At 44.9% G+C, this 20,875-nt stretch overlaps 1 protein-coding gene across 48 annotated transcripts in view; it reads right to left on the reverse strand.

Moving 5' to 3' along the window:
* FHOD3 (formin homology 2 domain containing 3) overlaps positions 1-20,875 on the reverse strand; it is a 349,246-nt gene that overhangs the window by 113,779 nt on the left and 214,592 nt on the right. For all 48 annotated transcript variants that reach the window (XR_014503939.1, XR_014503940.1, XR_014503941.1 and 45 more), the window contains exons 6-7: positions 19,233-19,327; positions 13,007-13,118 (exon numbers count right to left, since the gene is read on the reverse strand). Coding sequence is in view for 38 of the 48 variants with exons in the window: in XM_083407397.1 (XP_083263523.1) it covers positions 13,007-13,118; positions 19,233-19,327 (207 nt within the window). In the remaining 10 variants the exon portion in view is untranslated. The remainder of the gene's footprint in view (positions 1-13,006; positions 13,119-19,232; positions 19,328-20,875) is intronic.

The raw sequence follows: 20,875 nt of genomic DNA on the forward strand, positions 1-20,875 counted from the left end.
ACCATAAGCTGAATGGGAGAAGTCACAAGGGGATGCCGGTTCCAGCAGCGCCATGTGGCAGTTGTGACATGTAAACCAGCTCTCATTCATCAGATCCCTCCGATCTGATTGTGAAGAGGTTTCTTTGCCCTTGAGACTGACCCAGAAACTCTAGCGGGTGCAGAATGCCGCGGCGAGACTCCTTACGGGGTCCTCGCTGCGAGATCACATTCACCCGGTCCTATACCAGCTGCACTGGCTCCCGGTGGAGTACAGGATCAGGTTTAAGGTGCTGGTTTTAACCTTCAAAGCCCTACACGGCCTAGGACCCTCGTACCTACGGGACCGCCTCTCCTGGTATGTCCCACGGAGGACCTTACGGTCTTCAAACAAAAACATCCTGAAGGTCCCAGGCCACAGAGAGGTTAGGCTGGCCTCAACCAGAGCCAGGGCTTTTTTGGCCGTGGCCCCGATCTGGTGGAACGCTCTGTCACAAGAGACTAGGGCCCTGCGGGACTTGACATCTTTCCGCAGGGCCGGCAAGACAGAGCTGTTCCACCAGGCCTTTGGCCAAGGCACAGTCTGACCCCCTCCTTTGGCAATCCTCACAGAACTTCTAGCCCAATGATTGCCATTAATTTGATTGGAATTAATTTTATAATGAAATGATTTTAGAATGTTTTATCGTTTTACTGTTGTTAGCCGTTCTGAGCCCGGCTTCGGCTGGGGAGGGCAGGATATAAATAAATTATTATTATTATTATTATTATTATTATTATTATTATTATTATCATCATCATCACCACTATTTTTGGACACACCCATTTGGCTTTGTGCAAATGTTACTGTCCTTTAATATTTAATACGAGAAATACTGTGCAACCAAACACTTTTCTATTATTTTCAGCTCAACTTTCCATATATTCTGTGCGCTGGGTTGAGTATGTAAGTTCACAGAAGACATACGATAGGTGGGTATGATACCCGCACTGCAGAAATAACTGCCTGTGGTTTCTAATGAAGAGAGAGAAACTGGAAACAAGAAGGATAGATATATGATTCTAACCTATACTTATGCCATTTGGAGGTAACCGTAAGCCAGTAACATGACAAATTAATTACTTTAATCCATGCCGTATGACAGAAATATGCTTTAGTTAACAGACAGACTACTTGTCTTCTCAGAATGTGCTTCCTCCCATCTAAAGCATTCTAGAATATTCTGCCTGTGGCCTACAAAAGCACACTTCCATATGCGTCTCTGCATGGCAATCATAAAGGAGTGTCATATAATATTTTTCTGTGTGTTTGCCATGGGTACATACAGAGCAAGCCAAAATACAATGCAAAGGAACCTGCATAAAAACGACATTTGAATAAAATCTATTTATTTCTATCAGGGCCTTCACAGGAGTGAATAAATATGATTCAAGTATGTAAATCCACCCATATATATAAAAGTATTACCGTAAATTCTTTTTGCTCTTAATTGTAGATCTTGTATGGTGTTTTTGCACACCACTGGCGCAAAGGACACTGAGACCGAACCTCTGTGGTGGGAGCAATTATTATAACTTAATGTCAGAAAACAAAGAATTCTTGTGTTGGACTGGCTTTTCTGTACGACAGGGCTGTTTACAATATGTTATTTTGGTCAAAGGCCTGGAAACGATGCCTTATGAGGAACGGCTAAGGGAGCTGGGCATGTTTAGCCTGGAGAAGAGGAGGTTAAAGGGTGATATGATAGCCATGTTCAAATATATAAAAGGATGTCACATAGAGGAGGGAGAAAGGTTGTTTTCTGCTGCTCCAGAGAAGCGGACACGGAGCAATGGATCCAAACTGCAAGAAAGAAGATTCCACCTAAACATTAGGAAGAACTTCCTGACAGTAAGAGCTGTTCAACAGTGGAATTTGCTGCCAAGGAGTGTGGTGGAGTCTCCTTCTTTGGAGGTCTTTAAGCAGAGGCTTGACAACCATATGTCAGGAGTGCTCTGATGGTGTTTCCTGCTTGGCAGGGGGTTGGACTCGATGGCCCTTGTGGTCTCTTCCAACTCTATGATTCTATGATTTTGTACATCCTTATGTTTTGAACTTCCTATGCTTTATATTTGCTCATGTGGAAATGCAAAGTGACATACCGAAGGTTTACCTGCATCTCAGAGTCCCTTATCACCTGTCCTGGCTCATCCTAAGGAAGCAGCAAGGGTAGAGCATGAGATGCCCCCAAATTCTGCTACCCCCTAAAATGGGAGCAAACTTACACACGCATCTGCATTGGGCTAGAAATATGCCAGAATCAGTTCTATCTCTGACCCAGTTCCAAAAGCTTATGAGATACACAAACAGCTACTCAAACCCTCCCACTTCATGTATGCTGCAGCAGTACAGTGCTGCTATCAATATCACATTTCTTAGATAAAGAGGTTCTCTGCACAGAGGAAGTAGAATGAAATAATTATACCATACCGGCACAGCAGAAAATCGCAGCTTATTCCAGCTCCACAAAACTGAACAACATTATACAGTGGTGCCTCGCAAGACGAAAAGAATCCGTTCCGCGAATCTCTTCGTCTTGCGGTTTTTTCGTCTTGCGAAGCAATCCCATTAGCGGATTAGAGCTATTAGCGCTATTAGCAGCTTAGCGCTTTAGAAAAAGGGGTTGGGGAGCGAAAAAACCCCTCAAGAATCGCAAGTCATTTTCGTCTTGCGAAGCAAGCCCATAGGGAAATTCGTCCTGCGAAGCACCTCTGAAAACGGAAAACCCTTTCGTCTTGCGAGGCATTCGTCTTGCGGGGCACCACTGTATTAAGTGAATTACTATTATTTGTGCTAGTGCAACAAACCGTTGCAAAAGTTTCTTATCTGAGCCTTCGTAACAGATTTGGGTATGTCAAGTTTGGAGAATACATTAGGGAATATACAATCAAAAAAGCTTCTTGAAATTGAAGCTGAAATACTTTATTGTCACTTGTACAACTTGTATACAGTGAGATTACTCAGCTTAATTCCCCTCATTTACTGACGCACACCCGCCAAACCTGAAAGCCAGTTGCCCTGTTGTTATCTTTTCATTCAGCAGCCTAACAGCCCACGGATAGAAGCTGTTCTTTACCTTGTTGGTGCGACTAATCATGCTTCTGTATCTTCTGCCTGAGGGCAGGAGATCAAGAAAGTGCTGGCCAGGGTGTGAATCATCCCTGAGAATTTTCCTCACTCTCCTGAGGCAACGTTCTTCCACTATTTCATCCAGCAGATTCACGGGGCAGCCCATAATATCTTGTGCTGTATTCCCCACCCTCTGTAGGCACTTCCTATCAGTTGGTGTCAAACCAGCGTACCACACTGTGATGCAGTATGAAAGGTCACTTTCTATTGTGGACCGGTAGAAGGTGAGCATAAAATGTTGATTGACATCGTTCTTTCGCAATACTCTGAGGAGATGAAGTCTCTGTTGGGCTTTCTTAACCACCTGGGTTGTATTGATTTTCCAAGTAAGGTCTTCACTGAGGTAAACTCCTAGGAATTTAAAGGAAGAGACTCTCTCCACACAGCCCTCCCCGATGTACAGCGGGGCTAGTTCTCCTCTCTTCCTCCGAAAGTCCAACACCACCTCCTTTGTCTTGCTAATATTAAGGTGCAAGTTGTTCCCTAGGCAACATGTAGATATTTTTTGGACCTCCCCTCTATATGCTGATTTGTCTCCACCTGTTATTAAACCCATTATGGTGGTGTCATCTGCAAACTTAATAATTGCAGTAGACGGGTCAGATGATACACAATCGTATGCATACAATGAATACAGGTAGGGACTTAGCACACATCCCTGTGGTGTGCCAGTGCTGATTTTTAAGGAATTAGATGTTACATGTCCAATCCTCACATTTTTGTTGTTGCTGTCACCCATCTGTCTTGAGAGACAGTGGAGTGCGCCTCCAGGGGGGGGAGTCAAACGTCTGCATTAGCAGCACCAAAGTGACCTCCCCTGGGCACAAGCCTGGGCTGTGCGTATGGAGGTCCTGGACTACCCAGATAACAAGACCCCCCCCCCCCGGCCTTGCTGATGTGGTCCACGTAGGGACGTCCAACTCCCAATAGTCTGCAATCTACTCAAAGTATAAAAAAACTGGCAGTGATCTACTCATTGTCGTAAAAAGACTGGCAGTGATCTACCCAAAGCAGAGGAGCTTTTTTTTAGGAAGCCAAAGTTGGGTGTTTTTGTTGTTGTTTTTTTGCTTTTTTTGTAAGGAGATCACTAGGGGGCCAGAGATCAACCAGGATCTACCAGGAACACCCTGTGATCTACCAGTAGGTCGCGATCTACCAGTTGGACATGCCTGGGAAAGCAGAGCAGTACATCTGGCTACCAGGTGGGCTGCAGGAGTTGCCCGGATGAGGAGAAGAAGAAGAAGAAGAAGAAGAAGAAGAAGAAGAAGAAGAAGAAGAAGAAGAGGAGGAGGAGGAGTAGTAGTAGTAGTAGTTTGGATTTGATATCCCACTTTATCACTACCCTTTATCTCCTTTCCCTTCCTCCCCCACAACAAACACTCTGTGAGGTGAGTGGGGCTGAGAGACTTCAGAGAAGTGTGACTGGCCCAAGGTCACCCAGCAGCTGCATGTGGAGGAGCGGAGATGCGAACCCCGTTCACCAGATTATGAGTCCACTGCTCTTAACCACTACACCACACTAGATGAGGTGTACAAGGAGACAGCCAACAGTCTTACGGACTCCACTCCAAAAAGCTCACCCCTCAACAACCAGCAAAGTCAAGTGAATACCGAGACCATACATACAGACATAACTCCCCATCCACCCCAACATAGATCCCACTCCATTTGAACTGCAGGGCCAGCAGTACCAGGGACTGGTAGTATGAGCTGCATAAAATCGGATGGTGAGCAACATTGATGCAATTGAATATGAAATAGAGACATTTCAGTGTGGGTTTGATTTCTATGGGGGTGGGGCTTAAATGTGCCAGGCTTATGGGTTCACACCGTCATGTGTGTATGTGAAGCTGGGTTTAACACTCACAACAAGACTTTGATCAAACACAGCAGTGGACTAAGTTCATAAACTCAGCTATGAGTCATCAAACACTGATTATTATAGAATGCAGAATCAACTCATGCGCATAAATATGTGACCTAACACTCCTCCACCAGCTATAAAAAAAGGCCACCTGGAATGGGGTTACATTTCAAGATCAACCCCCTTCAAAAGCTGTTGGGATTTATCCATTCTCATCTTGATCTTGGGACTGTGTATCTTTTCTGCAATGATTGATCTTGCAAGCTAATCAGAGCTAAAAAAGAAAATAAAAGGGAAAGCCGGGACACCTACTTTTTCTTCTCCGTTTCTAAATCTTTGGAAGAATAGCCTACATTTTAAAGTACCCTACGGCCTCGTCACTGCACGACCTTCTTGATTGTGAGTCTTTCCTAACTTTTCAGTAAATCAGAATGGAAGTCTTTAAAACGCTGAAATGAAATAGGCAGTGATGAAATAAGGAATAAGAAATGTACTGCTTCCACCTACTGGAAGGATTGCTTTCTTCTGCTACAGACTGCAGACCTCGTTCCACTTTTTATCAGCTTTAATTCATAGAATCATAGAATCATAGAGTTGGAAGAGACCACAAGGGCCATCGAGTCCAACCCCCTGCCAAGCAGGAAACACTACCAGAGCACTCCTGACATATGGTTGTCAAGCCTCTGCTTAAAGACCTCCAAAGAAGGAGACTCCACCACACTCCTTGGCAGCAAATTCCACTGTCAAACAGCTCTTACTGTCAGGAAGTTCTTCCTAATGTTGAGGTGGAATCTTCTTTCTTGTAGTTTGGATCCATTGCTCCGTGTCCGCTTCTCTGGAGCAGCAGAAAACAACCTTTCTCCCTCCTCTATGTGACATCCTTTTATATATTTGAACATGGTTATCATATCACCCCTTAACCTCCTCTTCTCCAGGCTAAACATGCCCAGCTCCCTTAGCCGTTCCTCATAAGGCACCGTTCCTGGTCAAGAGGTTTGCTTGGCTTCCTTTGGGTCCGGTTCCTGGAGTAGGAGCACTGCAGAGTTAGCAAACAGCTTCTCCCAGCTTTGAAAGGCAAACAGACCAGGAGACGGAGGGATGGCACAGGTGGGCAGGGGGCACAAAGAGGCAGGCGGATCTGCCACGAAATAAGGAAGCTTCTGCTTCAAGCCCCCAAATCCCAGAGGAGCTCAGAAGCGACTTTGGTCCACACTGCTTTTAAAAAATGGGTCTAGTAGACACAATTTGAGTCTCACGACTCATTGATTTATTTTTTGTGGTACATATTTCAACGATCTCAGAGTCTGAGAGTGAGTAACACAGATTTTGCAATGGTCGTTGAAGGAGTTAGCAGTGGTTGCCCAGACCTCGTTGCTGGTTGCAAAGGGGCCCCCACAACAGTTCAAGACCCCCAAAATGTAGGTCTGCCACTGCAAAAAGGGTTGTTTCAACATATTTGTTTTCTTAGCCTCATCAGGCCAGTATATAGTATAGCACCATATGGTTTAGAAAATGAATCTCCCTAACATATATTGCTATTTCTATTTTTTGTTATTTCTTCATGGCCTATTATTTAAGATAAATCCCCCCCCCCCACTTTAATGAAAGAATTCATCCTTAGTGGGGGGTTAGATTTTCAGTGACTTTTAATAATTTACAGGGTGCTGCTGTTTGCTTTGAATACAAGTATGAATGGCCCCCTCCCACAAACCAAACAAATGCATTCTTGAGGAGAGAATAAGACTACAACAAGGTAGCCATCTTTGCCCCCCATGAATGCCACTGCTCAATGCTGCATCATTCCTGATCCCGAACTGTGGCTAGGATGATAGCGCAGCTGAGCCTTATGCAGCAGTAGGGATTTTTATTTTGGTGTAAATGGTAAAGCGTGTTCTTCTTCATGGAGAGCACAGGTTGCGGTGGGATTAAGCAGACACCCCCTGTTGCTGGGCAAGTTGGTTGGTTGGCCCAAAGTGTGACTGGACTCCTCAGGTTGCTGGGGAGAGTTTGATGTTGCCAAGTTTGATTGACAGCCTGGGTTGAATATATGCTCTGTGGGCAGCATTGAGTGTCCTCTTTCGCTGCATGCATCGGATCACCCGCCCACCCTCCCTAATTTTAGCGTGTTTGTTGCGTTTGACCTTGCTATGCCTGTCATGGGGTCGTCTGCTTTGGGGCAGGGGCCTGGTAGGAATTTTGTCCATTTGGCTGATTGGCTGGTGCCATTTGGGTTTTGCCTACTGTGTAGCAAATCATCACAACTTGTAAGGTTGCGGTTAAGAATTGGTTTTAGAAAAAAATTGGTTGGTGGAGGGGTATGGATTGGCTGTGCCTGCCGCTCCAATGCTGTTGCTGCAAGGGTATTCCATTAAAAGAATCCAGGGGCTCACCATGCTTTTGTCCGAACCCCTGTCAAGGGGGCTAGGGCCACCCAAGAGCCCCTGGGAGCTCCATCTACTCCCAGCTCCATCTACTTCCCATATAATGTTTTCCCTTACTGACTTCGCAGGCTTGCGGATGTAAGTTCTGTCCCTGGGTGGGGACAGATAGTCATAACCAATGCCCAAGCAACCACTCACATTGTTTGTATTTTAATAAAGTTGTGGCCAAAATTATTCCAAAAACCTTTAACAAAAATTATGGTGTGAAGTGTGAATTTATTTAGGGGTGGCTTGGGGACCTCGACACGCAATAAAAAGAAACAAGGAAGGAAAAGCCCCTCGCCACTTTCTACTGAAAGGTAAGACCCCACCCTCCCACCAAAATTTTTTTGAGCTTGCCCACTGCGACTTAACTCCACTGCTCTCCTAAGACTAAAGTGCAGAATTTGCTTCTGAAACATCCAGAACCTGAGGGAGTTGTAGACAACAACAATATGGCATTCAGCAAAAAACCCCAAACTGCCCAGTGAGTTCAGTTCTTATGAGGTGTCAGAGGCCGAGAGAGAAACTGACATGGCAGGAGGAAAGGACAAGGCCCTCCAGGGGGGAAAGCCCTCACATGTAATGGAGGCGAACACCGAAACTGATGGGTACACTGGCAAGTGAAAGAACGTGCTCTGAGTGCCTGCCCTAGAGACTAACATCTAGAAGCCCTACGCCATTTCAGAGAGCTGTGGTGTAAGGATAAAATGGTACAGATCTACCAAGATATGCTGTAATGTCAGAAAGATGCAAGCAATTCAAGCCAATCACAATCATGCCACAGGGGGCAGGACTGCTCTACAGATGGGGCTTCCCCTTCCATATCACTGCCAAACCACTGTCAGGGGAAATATTTGGAGGCAAGTACAACGATCCAAGCTGTGGAACGACTGAAGCAAGTGCAACCCCAAGCCAGTAACCAAAGAAGCAGTGGATAAGGCCATCGGCCATCTGAAGGAGTAGTCACAATGAAGAAAGAATGAAAGAAAGAAAGAACGAGAAGTCTTTTTACATTGGTAAAGGTAAAGGACCCCTGACAGTTAAGTCCAGTTGCAAACAACTCTGGGGTTGAGGCACTCATCTCGCTTTACTGGCCGTTTGTCTGCAGTTTTTCTGGGTCATGTGGCCAGCATGACTAAGCCGCATCTGGTGAAACCAGAGCAGCGCACGGTAACACCGTTTACCTTCCCGCCACAGTGGTACCTATTTATCTACTTGCACTTTGACGTGCTTTCGAACTGCTAGGTTGGCAGGAGCTGGGACTGAACAACAGGAGCGCACCCCGTCGCGGGAATTCGAACCGCTGACGTTCCGATCGGCAGGCCCAAGGCCCAGTGGTTTACACCACAGCGCCACCTGTGTCCCACGGGGTGCTAGCAACCCCCAAAGCAAATACCCCGTGGTGTTTGCTTTTCTTGCCTCCCTTCCCACTAGTCTCTCCCCTCCACATTCGAAAGCTAGATTGTAAGGTCCTCAGCATGCGAATGTTCTTCGTGTGCTGCTGGCATAATATAAATGGTACACAACAACAACCACTAAACGACATGTTCTGAAGTAGTGTGGTCAGACCACACCTAGAGTAATGTGCCCAGGTCTGGGTACCAAAATTTAAGAAGGGTATTGTCAAGCTGGAATGTGTGCAGAGGAGGGCAACCAACTTGAGCCAGGGCCTGGAATCTAAGTCTTATCAGGAACGGTTAAGGGAGTTGTGTATGTTCAGCCTCGTAAAGAGGAAGCTGAGAGGAAATATGATTTGTTGTTGTTGTTGTTTAGTCATTTAGTCGTGTCCGACTCTTCGTGACCCCATGGACCAGAGCACACCAGGCACTTCTGTCTTCCACTGCCTCCCGCAGTTTGGTCAAACTCATGCTGGTAGCTTCGACAACACTATCCAACTATCTCGTCCTCTGTTGTCCCCTTCTCCTTGTGCCCTCAATCTTTCCCAACATCAGGGTCTTCTGTTTCTGTTAGGTCCTTACCACTTTTGTCCTTTATTATGGTAATCTTTGTACGAAATGTTCCTTTCATATCTCCAATTTTCTTGAACAGATCTCTGGTTCTTCCCATTTTGTTGTTTTCCTCTATTTCTTTGCATTGCTCGTTTAAGGAGGCCTTCTTGTCTCTCCTTGCTAATTTTTGGAAATCTGCATTCAATATGATAGCCATCTTCAAATGTCTAAAGGGCTGTCAGGTGGAGGAAGGTTGTTTTTTTCCTGTTCTGGAAGGTAGGATCCATACCAATGAATTCAAGTTATAAGAAAGGAGATTCCAACTAAACAGCAGGAAGAACTTTCTGACAGGAAGAGCTGTTCAATGGTGGAATGGACTTCCTCTAAAGCTGGTGGATTCTCCTTCCTTGTGTGGTTTTAAGCAAAGGGTTGACTGCCACATGTCATATTTGATCTGGTTGTGATTCCTCCATTGCAGGGGGCTGGACTGGTCTCATCCCACTCTATAATTCTGATTCTATAGCTCATTAGCATGAAAAACATTTAGTGCTCAGAAGCTATAAAACAATTACAATAGGTATTTGGGGGAGAAGTGGTTTTTCTTATTTAGAAAGGCTGACAGTAGAATATTTAAGTTTATAATACTGAGGTGTTTGTCCTGCAAGAAGAGCACTCTGTATTGTGGGGGGGAAATGCAGAAGAGAGACAATAATGTACATGTTATAGGCTGAACTCTTGCTTGCCTCTTAGCACATTCCTCCAAAACTGCAGGGAGCATTTGTAAGCCGGATGTTCCTACAGAGTTTTCAATTCCATTTGGATGTACTGCAGTGTGGAAGCAACACAGCTGTACTAGGAAAACTGGGGCTGAATTATTAGGAGTGGCCCCGCTTTTGCCAATCATGTGCACTGCACATGTTAAAAGATTATAACTCAACGAACAGAATGTCCATTAAAGCACCAGGTGTCCGCAAAAGCAGGCCTGCACTTGATCAACTGGTTCTGAGAATGATCAAAGGATTCCCGAGTAAGATAGCTAAAGCCAGCAGGCTTTCAGAGCACCTTTGAATGAATGGAAGCTTTTCTGCAACTCCCATTCATTTCAATGGGGCTCAAGCTAGAAAGATTAAATTATACATGCACATGGGTGTTAATTAGAAACTGTGACTGCCTCATTAAGTCAGTTATGCTTCCTTTGGCCACTCCACTGTGCTAATTCTAGAGCTAATAGATGTCAATGAACATCTAGAACTTTCTGAACCCCTCCTCTGGGCTGTGCATAACCATGGTGACCAATGGGGGAATGGGAAATTGGGTTCAATTCTGGAGAGAAAGCCTGAGAAATGGCTGCCATATCCAAGGAAAGCAGTGATGAAATGCAACAATCATACAGATCTCTTTCTAGTGATGTAAAAGTTGGGGTTTGGCTTTTGCTGCCTAACTCCCCATGGGACTCTGAGTCCCCTATGTCCATGATCGGTCAGAGAAGAATGGATGGAGGCAGGATCCAGTGGAAAGCAAGGCATATATTTTTCTGTTGCAACAGAGTTCCTTTCCCTCCTTCCAAGGAGGGAGAGACCCTGAACTAAAGTGTGCAAGAACCTTTAAAGGCTTTTGACATTGTCCAACCCCCTTAGCCAAAGACCACCCTAAAATCATCATACATAGGAGGTGGTCTACAGCAGAAATCCTGTCTGCCAGGATACCTGATAATGGTCGCTGATTGCATTACCTGGGCAGCCTGGCCATTCTTTGGTGATGGTTAATTCTTTGGTTCCAGAATCCACAGGGTCACAGGCTCACCCTATTCCTACACAAATACACCCTTAAGACAGGATTTGTAAGCAAAAACACAATGGGAAGGTTTCCCCCTTTTGCCTCCCTTACTGCAGAGGAATATTTGAGGTCATTGGGAGAATCAAAATGGCTTCAGGATTGCTCTTCCGTACTATTTCAGACACATTTAGAGATGTGTGCATTTATGAACGTTTATTCTATATTTGAGACCTTAGAATTCTTACAGCACTAGGTCCTGTATGTGGCGTAAATGCACATTAAATCCTTTCATGAGGGTCAATCAGAGGGCAAGCCTGGTGTCAGCAGCCATAATTCCACCTCCAAACTCCTTCATAGGCTAAACACTGGCATGAGGCCAATAGTCAACAAGTACCGTAAGAGGAAATCGAAAAGAACTTTGAAGAGAGAATTCAAGAGGGCATGAAACCATTAAGATGGAAATGCACGGGCATAAAATTCACAGTGGGCATGGCTGGCTGACTCTGACCAATGGATGCCTGCCCTACCCTCATGAAGGAGCCTAGTCAGGTGCATCTCGGCTGAGAAAGCACACCATGACTGCCTCAAGATAAACTGCAAAGGCCTTGGTGACAGGTTTTACAGCCCTCTGGCCAGTAGTTCTCACTGCATCCCCACTGCCATGGGGAGCTCCACCCTCTCCACACCACTGAAATGATGTGCATCACATGACACTAACTGCTTCTCTGTTTGAGGATTGCCTGAAACCTCACCTACCAAATCAGTAAAACACTAAAATGGAGAAAAATGAGAATACCCTACTAATCAAAATTTAAGGACAGGAGAACATGTCCCCCGTAGATTAAGTTTTGTTGTCATATTCTGCATCTATAACAATGGGGCTTTTACCTACAAAACACAGGAGGAGTGCGGGACCCATCACCGTTCAACTCGGACACTGAGATCCAGCTCCGAGGGCCTTCTGGCGGTTCCCTCACTGCGAGTAGTGAAGTTACAGGGAACCAGGCAGAGGGCCTTCTCGGTAGTGGCCCTGTGGAATGCCCTCCCATCAGATGTCAAGGAAATAAACAACTATTTGACATTTAGAAGACATCTGAAGGCAGCCCTGTTTAGGCAAGTTTTTAATGACTGGTGTTTTTAATGAATTTTTAATCTTTTGTTGGAGGCCGCCCAAAGTGGCTAGGGAAACACAGTCAGATGGGCGGGGGTATGTATGTATGTAGGAATAAATAAATAAATAAATAAATAAATAGATAGATAGATAGATAGATAGATAGATATCCTTTCCCAGACACTATTAGCCATGCATTTTGTAGGCAAATTTCCAATTCATACACTTTCACACATGTCTGTGGCATCAGTGGCATAGCATGGGTTGACAGCACCTGGGGCAAGGCAAGTATTGCACCTCCTAACCCATGGTTCCTGTCAGGGCTGGGTGGCAGTGAGGCTGATGGGGAAGGGTCTTCCCAGGACGGAGAGGGAAGCTTGGGAGATGACAGCAGAGGCTGTTTATTTTATTGTTATTATTAATTTAATGAAATTTTCACATTGCTTGATTGTTTTAAAAAAAACCTAAAAGTGGTTTTTTTTTTATTTTGAAATTTTGCAGCTCCCCAAAATTTTGCACCCTGGTTAGCAGCCCCTTTGCCCCCCCCCCCCAAGCTATGCCACGGTGTGGCCTACAAGCGTTTTGTTTTCTACTTGAAATCTGCTCCTGAGAACAAAGTATAGTGTATGGAAGAGAGTATGATTTGCTTTTCTAGGGTTGTTTTGTGGTAGCAAAACCATAAACCACTTCATTATTTCCTTTGAAGCGCAACTACAGGCAGGTACTCTTAACTTACCTCTCTTGTCATCCACTATGGACACTGCTTGGATCAGAAGTGGTGCATTGGATTCTGTATACTCCACAAAAACAAGGAGCAACTTCAGTGCTGTCTTCACAACCAGACGGAACTGCAAGAGGAAAGAGAGGAGAGCTTGTCACTCATAAGGCTGACATTGGCAGACATGCTGCTTTCTTAATGCAATACAAGCTGGCCCTCTGTTAGAGTCAGCGAACAGAACTGATGTTGCTGTCCTTTCAATCTTTGGTCAACCTGACACCAGCTAAAAATGAGGGGCCAGGATTTTAAAACAAGGACCACTATGGCAGGAAGGAAATCTGTGACCATTCTAAGTTGACTTATTGGAGTCAGATCATTGATTAGCCCAACCCAATCCACAGGTTTACATGAGAGGTAACAGGGATTGAATTCAAAGCATTATATATATCCGAAGCATTGTGCTCCGCCATGAAATTAAAAACCCTCCCCAAATAAAGAAATGAATCTTTCTTGTAATGGCCTAATTCAGACAATTGTTCCAGTCCTTAAAAAAAAAAGGTTTGTAATGCCATTGTAAAGGAGGAAGGTAAAGGTACCCCTGCCTATACGGGCCAGTCTTGACAGACTCTAGGGTTGTGCGCCCATCTCACTTAAGAGGCCGGGGGCCAGCGCTGTCCGGAGACACTTCCGGGTCACGTTTCCAGCATGACGAAGCTGCTCTGGCGAGCCAGCACCAGCGCAGCACACGGAAACGCCGTTTACCTTCCCGCTATAAAGCGGTCCCTATTTATCTACTTGCACTTAGGGGTGCTTTCGAACTGCTAGGTGGGCAGGAGCTGGGACCGAAAGACGGGAGCTCACGCCGCCGCGGGGATTCGAACCGCCGACCTTGCGATCAGCAAGTCCTAGGCACTGAGGTTTTACCCACAGCGCCACCCGTGTCCCGTGTAAAGGAGGAAGCCAATCAGTAAATCACACAGTTCAAAGTTGGAGTTTTTATTAGAGAAATATGATCTTGGCAGCCTTGGCTGTGCTTCAGGCCTAATGAGCACTGCAGCTCATGCCCTATAGGTCCCACTCAATGAAATTAGTTGCTGAGACTAAACGTCCCTGCATCCACAAAGCCATTGGTGTCTCCTTCTCTCCAGGGCTTCCTGCAAGCAATCGGAGACTGTGCCTGCGTACCACTTGTCTTTGCTCTTCCCATTTCAGCCAACTTCTTCACTCCTCTGTGTCCAACCAGTCCATGATCTCCATGAGCATTTACTAGGACCAAATACACATTTCCCTAGTTCCTTCCCACAGAACACCAGCTTCACACCAAGATCTTGGCTTGCATTACCCCAGAGAGATCCCAGTTACGTCCAAACCAAGGAAATCTGGCTTAGTGTTGATTGAAAAACCAACATTCTGTGAATCAGATATAAAAAGGAAGTGCTGTTTCTTTGCACCCAGGATAATTCATGATGAGATGCTGGCTATCCACACGCTTTTTCTAGCCTACCAGTTATTATTATAAAATCTGCCCTTGAGTGAGAACCAATTTAGTAGGCTTCATCTCCTCAGAAGGGGTGACCATGTCTGCAACTTGCATCCAAGTCTGGTGGAAAATAAGATACTGTCTGTCTGCCTGCCTGTCTTTAAAATATCAAATTCTAAAGGTGCCCTGAACAAAAAATTCTGCATATATCTGCCTAAAATCTGACAGGCCTTAATCTACTCTAGAGAGTCTGCTGTGCCTACAGATTTCACCCACTTCAGTTAAAAGAAAGATTCCCTATTACAGCAAATGAGGGAGGCGGGGACCAGTTTCATTTTCAATAGATATAAACTGGTCCAAAATATTGAGTCAAATTTGAAAGACACAGAATGGCCCAGAAACCGTTTGGGCAGATTCCAAACGCTACAGATGTAGAGAAACCCCCTAGTGTTTATCCTATTTTTCCAACCACACAATAATAACGACAGAAACTTGCTAAAAATATGTAGGCCTTGATATGTTTCATTCTGGGTGAAGTCATCGGAGTTATGCTGCATTAATTTAATACCTACACAAACACAGGAATAAACCTTTTTTAAAAAAAACCTAAACTCCTGTTAAGAGGGCTTTAAAAATAACTCTGCTGTGCTGGATATTCGTGTGGGGTAAGAGAGGCTCTCAACTTGCTCTCAATATTCCAAACATACAGATTGCAATGATGATAACAAGAAGGATATAATGTAAATTTTAGGGACAGTCTCCAAATATTTAAAGAAGCTTCCTGTTCAGCTTGGAACAGGAAACCTGGGAGATTTAACTGTCACATGGAAGATGGAGGAAGCTTATTTTCTCCTGCTCTGGAGGGTAGAACTCAAACCAATGGATTCAAGAAAGGCGATTCCAACTAAATAACAGGAATAATGTTTCTGATAGTAAGAGCTGTTTGACAGCGGATGTCTCCCTCAAGAGGTGGTAGACTCTCCTTTGTTGAAGGTTTTCAAGCAGAGGTTGGGTGGCCATCTGACATGGAAGCCTTTAGCTGAGATTCCTGCATTGCAGGGGTTGGACTAGATGACCCCCAGTGACTCAATTATCTTCTATTTCTCTGCTCCACAGCTTTTCAGTGGCACACAGTGCATAACTAAGAACGTGGTTGTGATTTCTCACCTGCTACCATACTTGTCTCTACTGACTTTCTTCTGCAAATACGTTAGTTGGGAGTATGTTGACAACAGCAGAGGATAAACTGGGTCCTCCCTTAAAGAGGGCACGTATTGCAGTGAGACCTGGACAACCGACACCCTGTGTTGTGGGTGGGTTCAGTTGGTAAGCCACAACACCCGATTGGTAGGTCCCTCGAAGCTGGGTGCAATCTGGCCAATGGGGCGCAGTCCAAACGGTTCAAGGGACCTATTTATGCCCATGCATGTGACCCAGAGCTTCCTCTTTCGGCGTGTGCATTCGGAACACCCGCCCACCTCTCCCTACTTTTAGGGCTTTGCGCTTGACCTTGCTATGCCATCGTGTGTCGTCTGTCATTGGGACAGGGGCACGGCAAGAATTTTCCCCACTTGGCTGATTGGCTGTTGCCATTTGGGTTTCACCTGCCGCGCAGCAAATCATCACAACTTGTAAGGTTGCGGATAGGTTCTGGTTCAGGTGATAGGGATGGGAGAAGGCTCTTGCCATCCCTATGTGAAGGGTATTCCGTTAAAGGAATCCAGGGACTCGATGGTTTGGTCAACCCCTGAGAGGGGGTTGTGCCCTTGCCTGAGTACAGGGGGGAATCTGGGTGGTGAACATAGTCTGTTACCGGCTTATTGCCTACCCAGGTGTTCACCCTTGGGTGACCTATGCTGGTGCCCTGGGTCAGTGCTACCTGCAACAGGTGCAGGGAGCTAGTCGAACCAGAAGCCTATGCAACCAGTCACTTTCTGTAATCAATAGAGTTGTGGCCTAAATTCTGCCAAAAACCAAAACCAAAATCAAGTGTGAATTTATTTGGGGGGTGGGTTCTGGGTCTGAACATGCAAATAAGGGAAACAAAAAATTGCTTAATATAAAAGGTTTAATATTATGCATGCTCATAATGTTCAAGACATTTCTTATTGATCAAGAAGATCTGAAGATTTCCTCCCAAAAATAATACTTCATATGTGCATGGAAATTATATTGCATTATGAAGTCTTAAATAAGGCAATCATGAATGCTGAGCAGACCTTTTCAGGGTGAGTGTGTTGTGTTTAGGTATAAAAACGTGCAGCATCTGTATTCTATTCATCCCAATATATTTTAGTTGTTCTGCTAGGTGGCGCTATGTGATGGTTTTTTATCGCAAAAGAGGGAAATTTAAACATCCCAGGATTTCCCTGTACTAAGAATGCTGCTTTGAATGTTCTCACTGGGGAGTATTACCATTCCTTAGCGAGAGCAAAGACAATCAGGGTTGCTGTGGTCTGATCTGTCCTTGCCGTGGTTCAGTTATTTTGGCGCATCAGTGCTGGCACATACAGAGGCTATAAAGGTGATAAAAATGGCACCTCAGAGAGTTGAGGCCTTACTTCCTTGTGTGGAAATTATTTCCTTGGCAAGTCGCCCTAATAATATATTTGACAGATGGGGGCATAAAGCATTAGAATAAAAGTATATAATATTAAACAGTAATCGTTTCCGGCATCTCTGAGATATGTCTCTTCCTTCTTATTCACTTTACGCCACATGTGTGTGTCTGTGCGCACATGAAAGATTCTTAGTAAGGAGAAAGGCCTGCTGTGAGCTAATACTACTAATGCACTTGTTCCAATTGGCAGCATATATTAAGAGTGTTTGTGGGGGTTTTTTGTTTTTTTATATTTTATTGGAAATTTTATTTACAACATAACATATACCCCCTACCCCCCCATACAGAAATCCACCCTCATTAAACGTGAACATAACATACAATAAGCAAAACATAAAGGTAAAGGGACCCCTGACCATTAGGTCCAGTCGCGGACGACTGTGGGGTTGCGCTGCTCATCTCGCTTTATTGGCCGAGGGAGCCGGTGTACAGCTTCCAGGTCATGTGACCAGCATGACTAAGCCACTTATGGTGAACCAGAGCAGCTCACGGAAATGCAGTTCACCTTCCCGCCAGAGCGGTACCTATTTATCTACTTGCAGTTTGACGTGCTTTCGAACTGCTAGGTTGGCAGGAGCAGGGACCGAGCAACGGGAGCTCACCCCGTCATGGGGATTCAAACCGCCAACCTTCTGATCAGCAAGTCCTAGGCTCTGTGGTGTAACCCACAGTGCCACCCGCGTCCCTAAGCATAACATACAACAATACAAACAACCAAATAAAAGACTTCCTTTATCCTGTATCTGGCCTCCTTATTTACTTCATATAAGCTGTTTCCTTTATGAATAATTATTAAGATTTTTCTAATTATAACTTAAATATCCACAAAGTCTCCTGCAGACATTAATCAAAACAAGTCCAGGTATGTATTTTAGGGCACTGTTTTGTGAAGTATTCTCTGCACTTTCCCCAGCCAGTTCAATATACTCTAACAGTTTGTCTTGCCATTCCTTTTTTGTTGGCACAGTTTCTTTTTTCCAGTTTTTAGCAATTAGGATCCTTGCCACTCCTGTGGCATTAGAGGAATATTTTCTGATCTTCTCTTGCTATACCTGTGTCCGTTATCCCTAGTAGAAAAGCTTCTGTATTTTTCATAAAGTTATACTTAAATATTTTTTTAAGCTCGTCATATACTATGTTCCAGAAGGTTTTGATTTTTTCACAGGTCCACCAAACGTGTATAGGTGTCCCCTTCGTTTTACCACATCTCCAGCACAGATCTGTTTTTGTCTTATATATTTTAGCTATTTTGGTAGGTGTTAAGTACCATCTATAAAACATCTTGATTAGATTTTCCCTCAGTACTTCACAGGCTGTGTGTGAGTTGTTTTTTTAAATGCCTCCTTAACCACAGCAAGTTACCAAAGGGATTTGTATGTTTGGCACTAAGGCAGCGTGTGTAGTTCATTTATTTATTCCGCCATACCTCCCAACAAAGCCAAAAAATGGGAACCCCTTTCCCCCACCCACCTAAAATCCATACATTCTAAAAACCCTTTAAACCATTCTCTCAACCAGTGATTTTAAGGTTGCCAAGAACAGGTTGCTTTTGGGCCATAAACAGCCTGGGCAAACAGGAATGTTTTAAAATTCCCCCCAAAAGCCAATAATGAGGGAGACAGGAGGTCATTTCACAAACAGGGAGCTGCCACTAAGAAGGCCCCGTCATGGCCAATGCCAACTGGGGAGTCCCAAGGATGGCACCACCACCAAGGTCTCGCCTGCCAATCATAGGGACTGAGATGGCTGGTACTGAGGAAGGCACTCTTATAGGTACTTGGGTCCCATTCACGGCTTCATATGCCACTACTAACATTTTCCCTGGGAACTTCATTGGTAGCCAAGGCAGCACTTTCAAGACCAACAACATATAGTCCCATTGGGCTGCCATTCTGTAGTAGGAAGCTAACTCCACATACATTGCTCTATGGATTATTTTCACTAGCTGAAAAGAGAGAGGAATGTGCCGCTATAAATGGAATTAGCATTGCCTTTGCACATGTACTCCTCTGCTTGTGGCAAGTATCAAACTAGTGGAATTTTTCTGTCATTGGCACGTTCTCCGTGTGTGCGTGTATCACAGCTGTCTACACACACACATGGAAAAATCTTTAAAACTCTTCAGTAGATGGGATTCTTCTTACCTTTGACCCAATGAGAGTGTACAGCCACTGGATTGTTTCATTATGATTGATTACTCCATTCATCCCATCGACGTATAGCATAATTTGTCCCAGTGCTAAGGAAATAAAGAAGATAAGGAAAGTTAGCAAAATCCAGTTGAGTGAGAAAAAGCACAAAACTTCTTTCTGCCTCCAAATTACAGTAGGTCGCCATTTTGGATAACCTCAACTAACTCTCCCAGAGGGCACATGGATGCAAATGCAATTGAAATGCAACCTCAGCTGATGTGCTGAATGGATGCATGTGTATATGTGGTCTAAACCACTGAACCTTTTGGGTATGCCGATCGGAAGGTTGGTGGTTCGAATCCATGCGACGGGGTGAGCTCCCATTGCTCTGTCCCAGCTCCCGCCAACCTAGCAGTTCGAAAGCACACCAGTGCAAGTAGATAAATCAGTACCGCTGCGGCGGAAAGGTAAATGGTGTTTCCATGTGCCCTGGCACTTGCCACAGTGTCCCATTGCACCAGAAGCAGTTTAGGTATGCTGGCCACATGACTCAGAAAGCTGTCTGTGGACAAACGCTGGCTCCCTCGGCCTGAAGGTGAGATGAGCGCCACAACCTATAGTCAAGTTTGGACTTAACCGTCCAGGGGTCTTTTATCTGCGAGTGGGTGGGTGTGTGTGTGTGGGTGTGAGTGAGAGAGAGAGAGAGAGAGTATGATGGAGAAAGACTTCGCAGCCCTTAGTGGGCCCATGCTTTCCTGGGGAAGGGAGACCAGGCCACAGTAGAGTGTACTCCTCCCATTCACCCTTCTGTGCCACCACTAGATGAAAGACTAAATATTTGCCAGGCTGCCGTTTATCAGCCTCCAAAATTTTCCTGGGGTCTCACTGAAACCTCCTCAGGAAGTTGATGTCAAAAGCATTTGTTGTGAGAGAGGAAACCCTATATCCTTTCTCCACAGCATGTATAATTTTATAAACTTGATTATGTCACCTCAGGCTCACTTTTTCTCTCAACTATCCCCTTCCCAAAAAAATGTTGTAACTTTTCATCATAGGTGAGTTCTCCACCCCACTTTTTTCTGAGCATTTTCCACTGCCACAATGTCTTTCTCGAGGGAAGGAGGCCAGAGTTGTACACAGCACTCCAAGCACACTCCAAGCACTCACAGAGCGGGATATTGGCAGTTTTATCTCTTTCCTAATTAGCCGTGGCATGGGTGTGGTCTTTTTCACAGGTTATGCACACTGGTTCAGCATCTTCAAATTATCTGCCATGACTCCAAGGTCTCATTCCTGAACCACCAGGTCAGACCCCACGAGGTGTGAACTTTAGATTTTCTTTGGTCCCAGTGTGAATAACTTTATGCTCGATGACATTGGATTGCATTTGCCATTTCATTTCCCTTTCACCTAAATGGAGCTCATTGCAAGCCATTTTTATTGTAACATGGATGGAGGAAAAATTGGTGATAACAAAGCAATATGGCCATTGAGAAATGGCAGTTGCTTTTACAGCTGTTCCCATGCATGGCCACTTTACCACAAACTAGAACGCCATGGTCATGTTCCTTGGTGTGTGTGTGTGTGTGTGTGTGTGTGTGTGTGTTCAGGCCTCTTTTGAGAGCCCATGTAGACCATCCTCACACAATCAACAG

This window comes from Podarcis tiliguerta, assembly GCF_965153285.1.
Source record: "Podarcis tiliguerta genome assembly, chromosome: 13".
Lineage (NCBI taxonomy): Eukaryota > Metazoa > Chordata > Lepidosauria > Squamata > Lacertidae > Podarcis > Podarcis tiliguerta.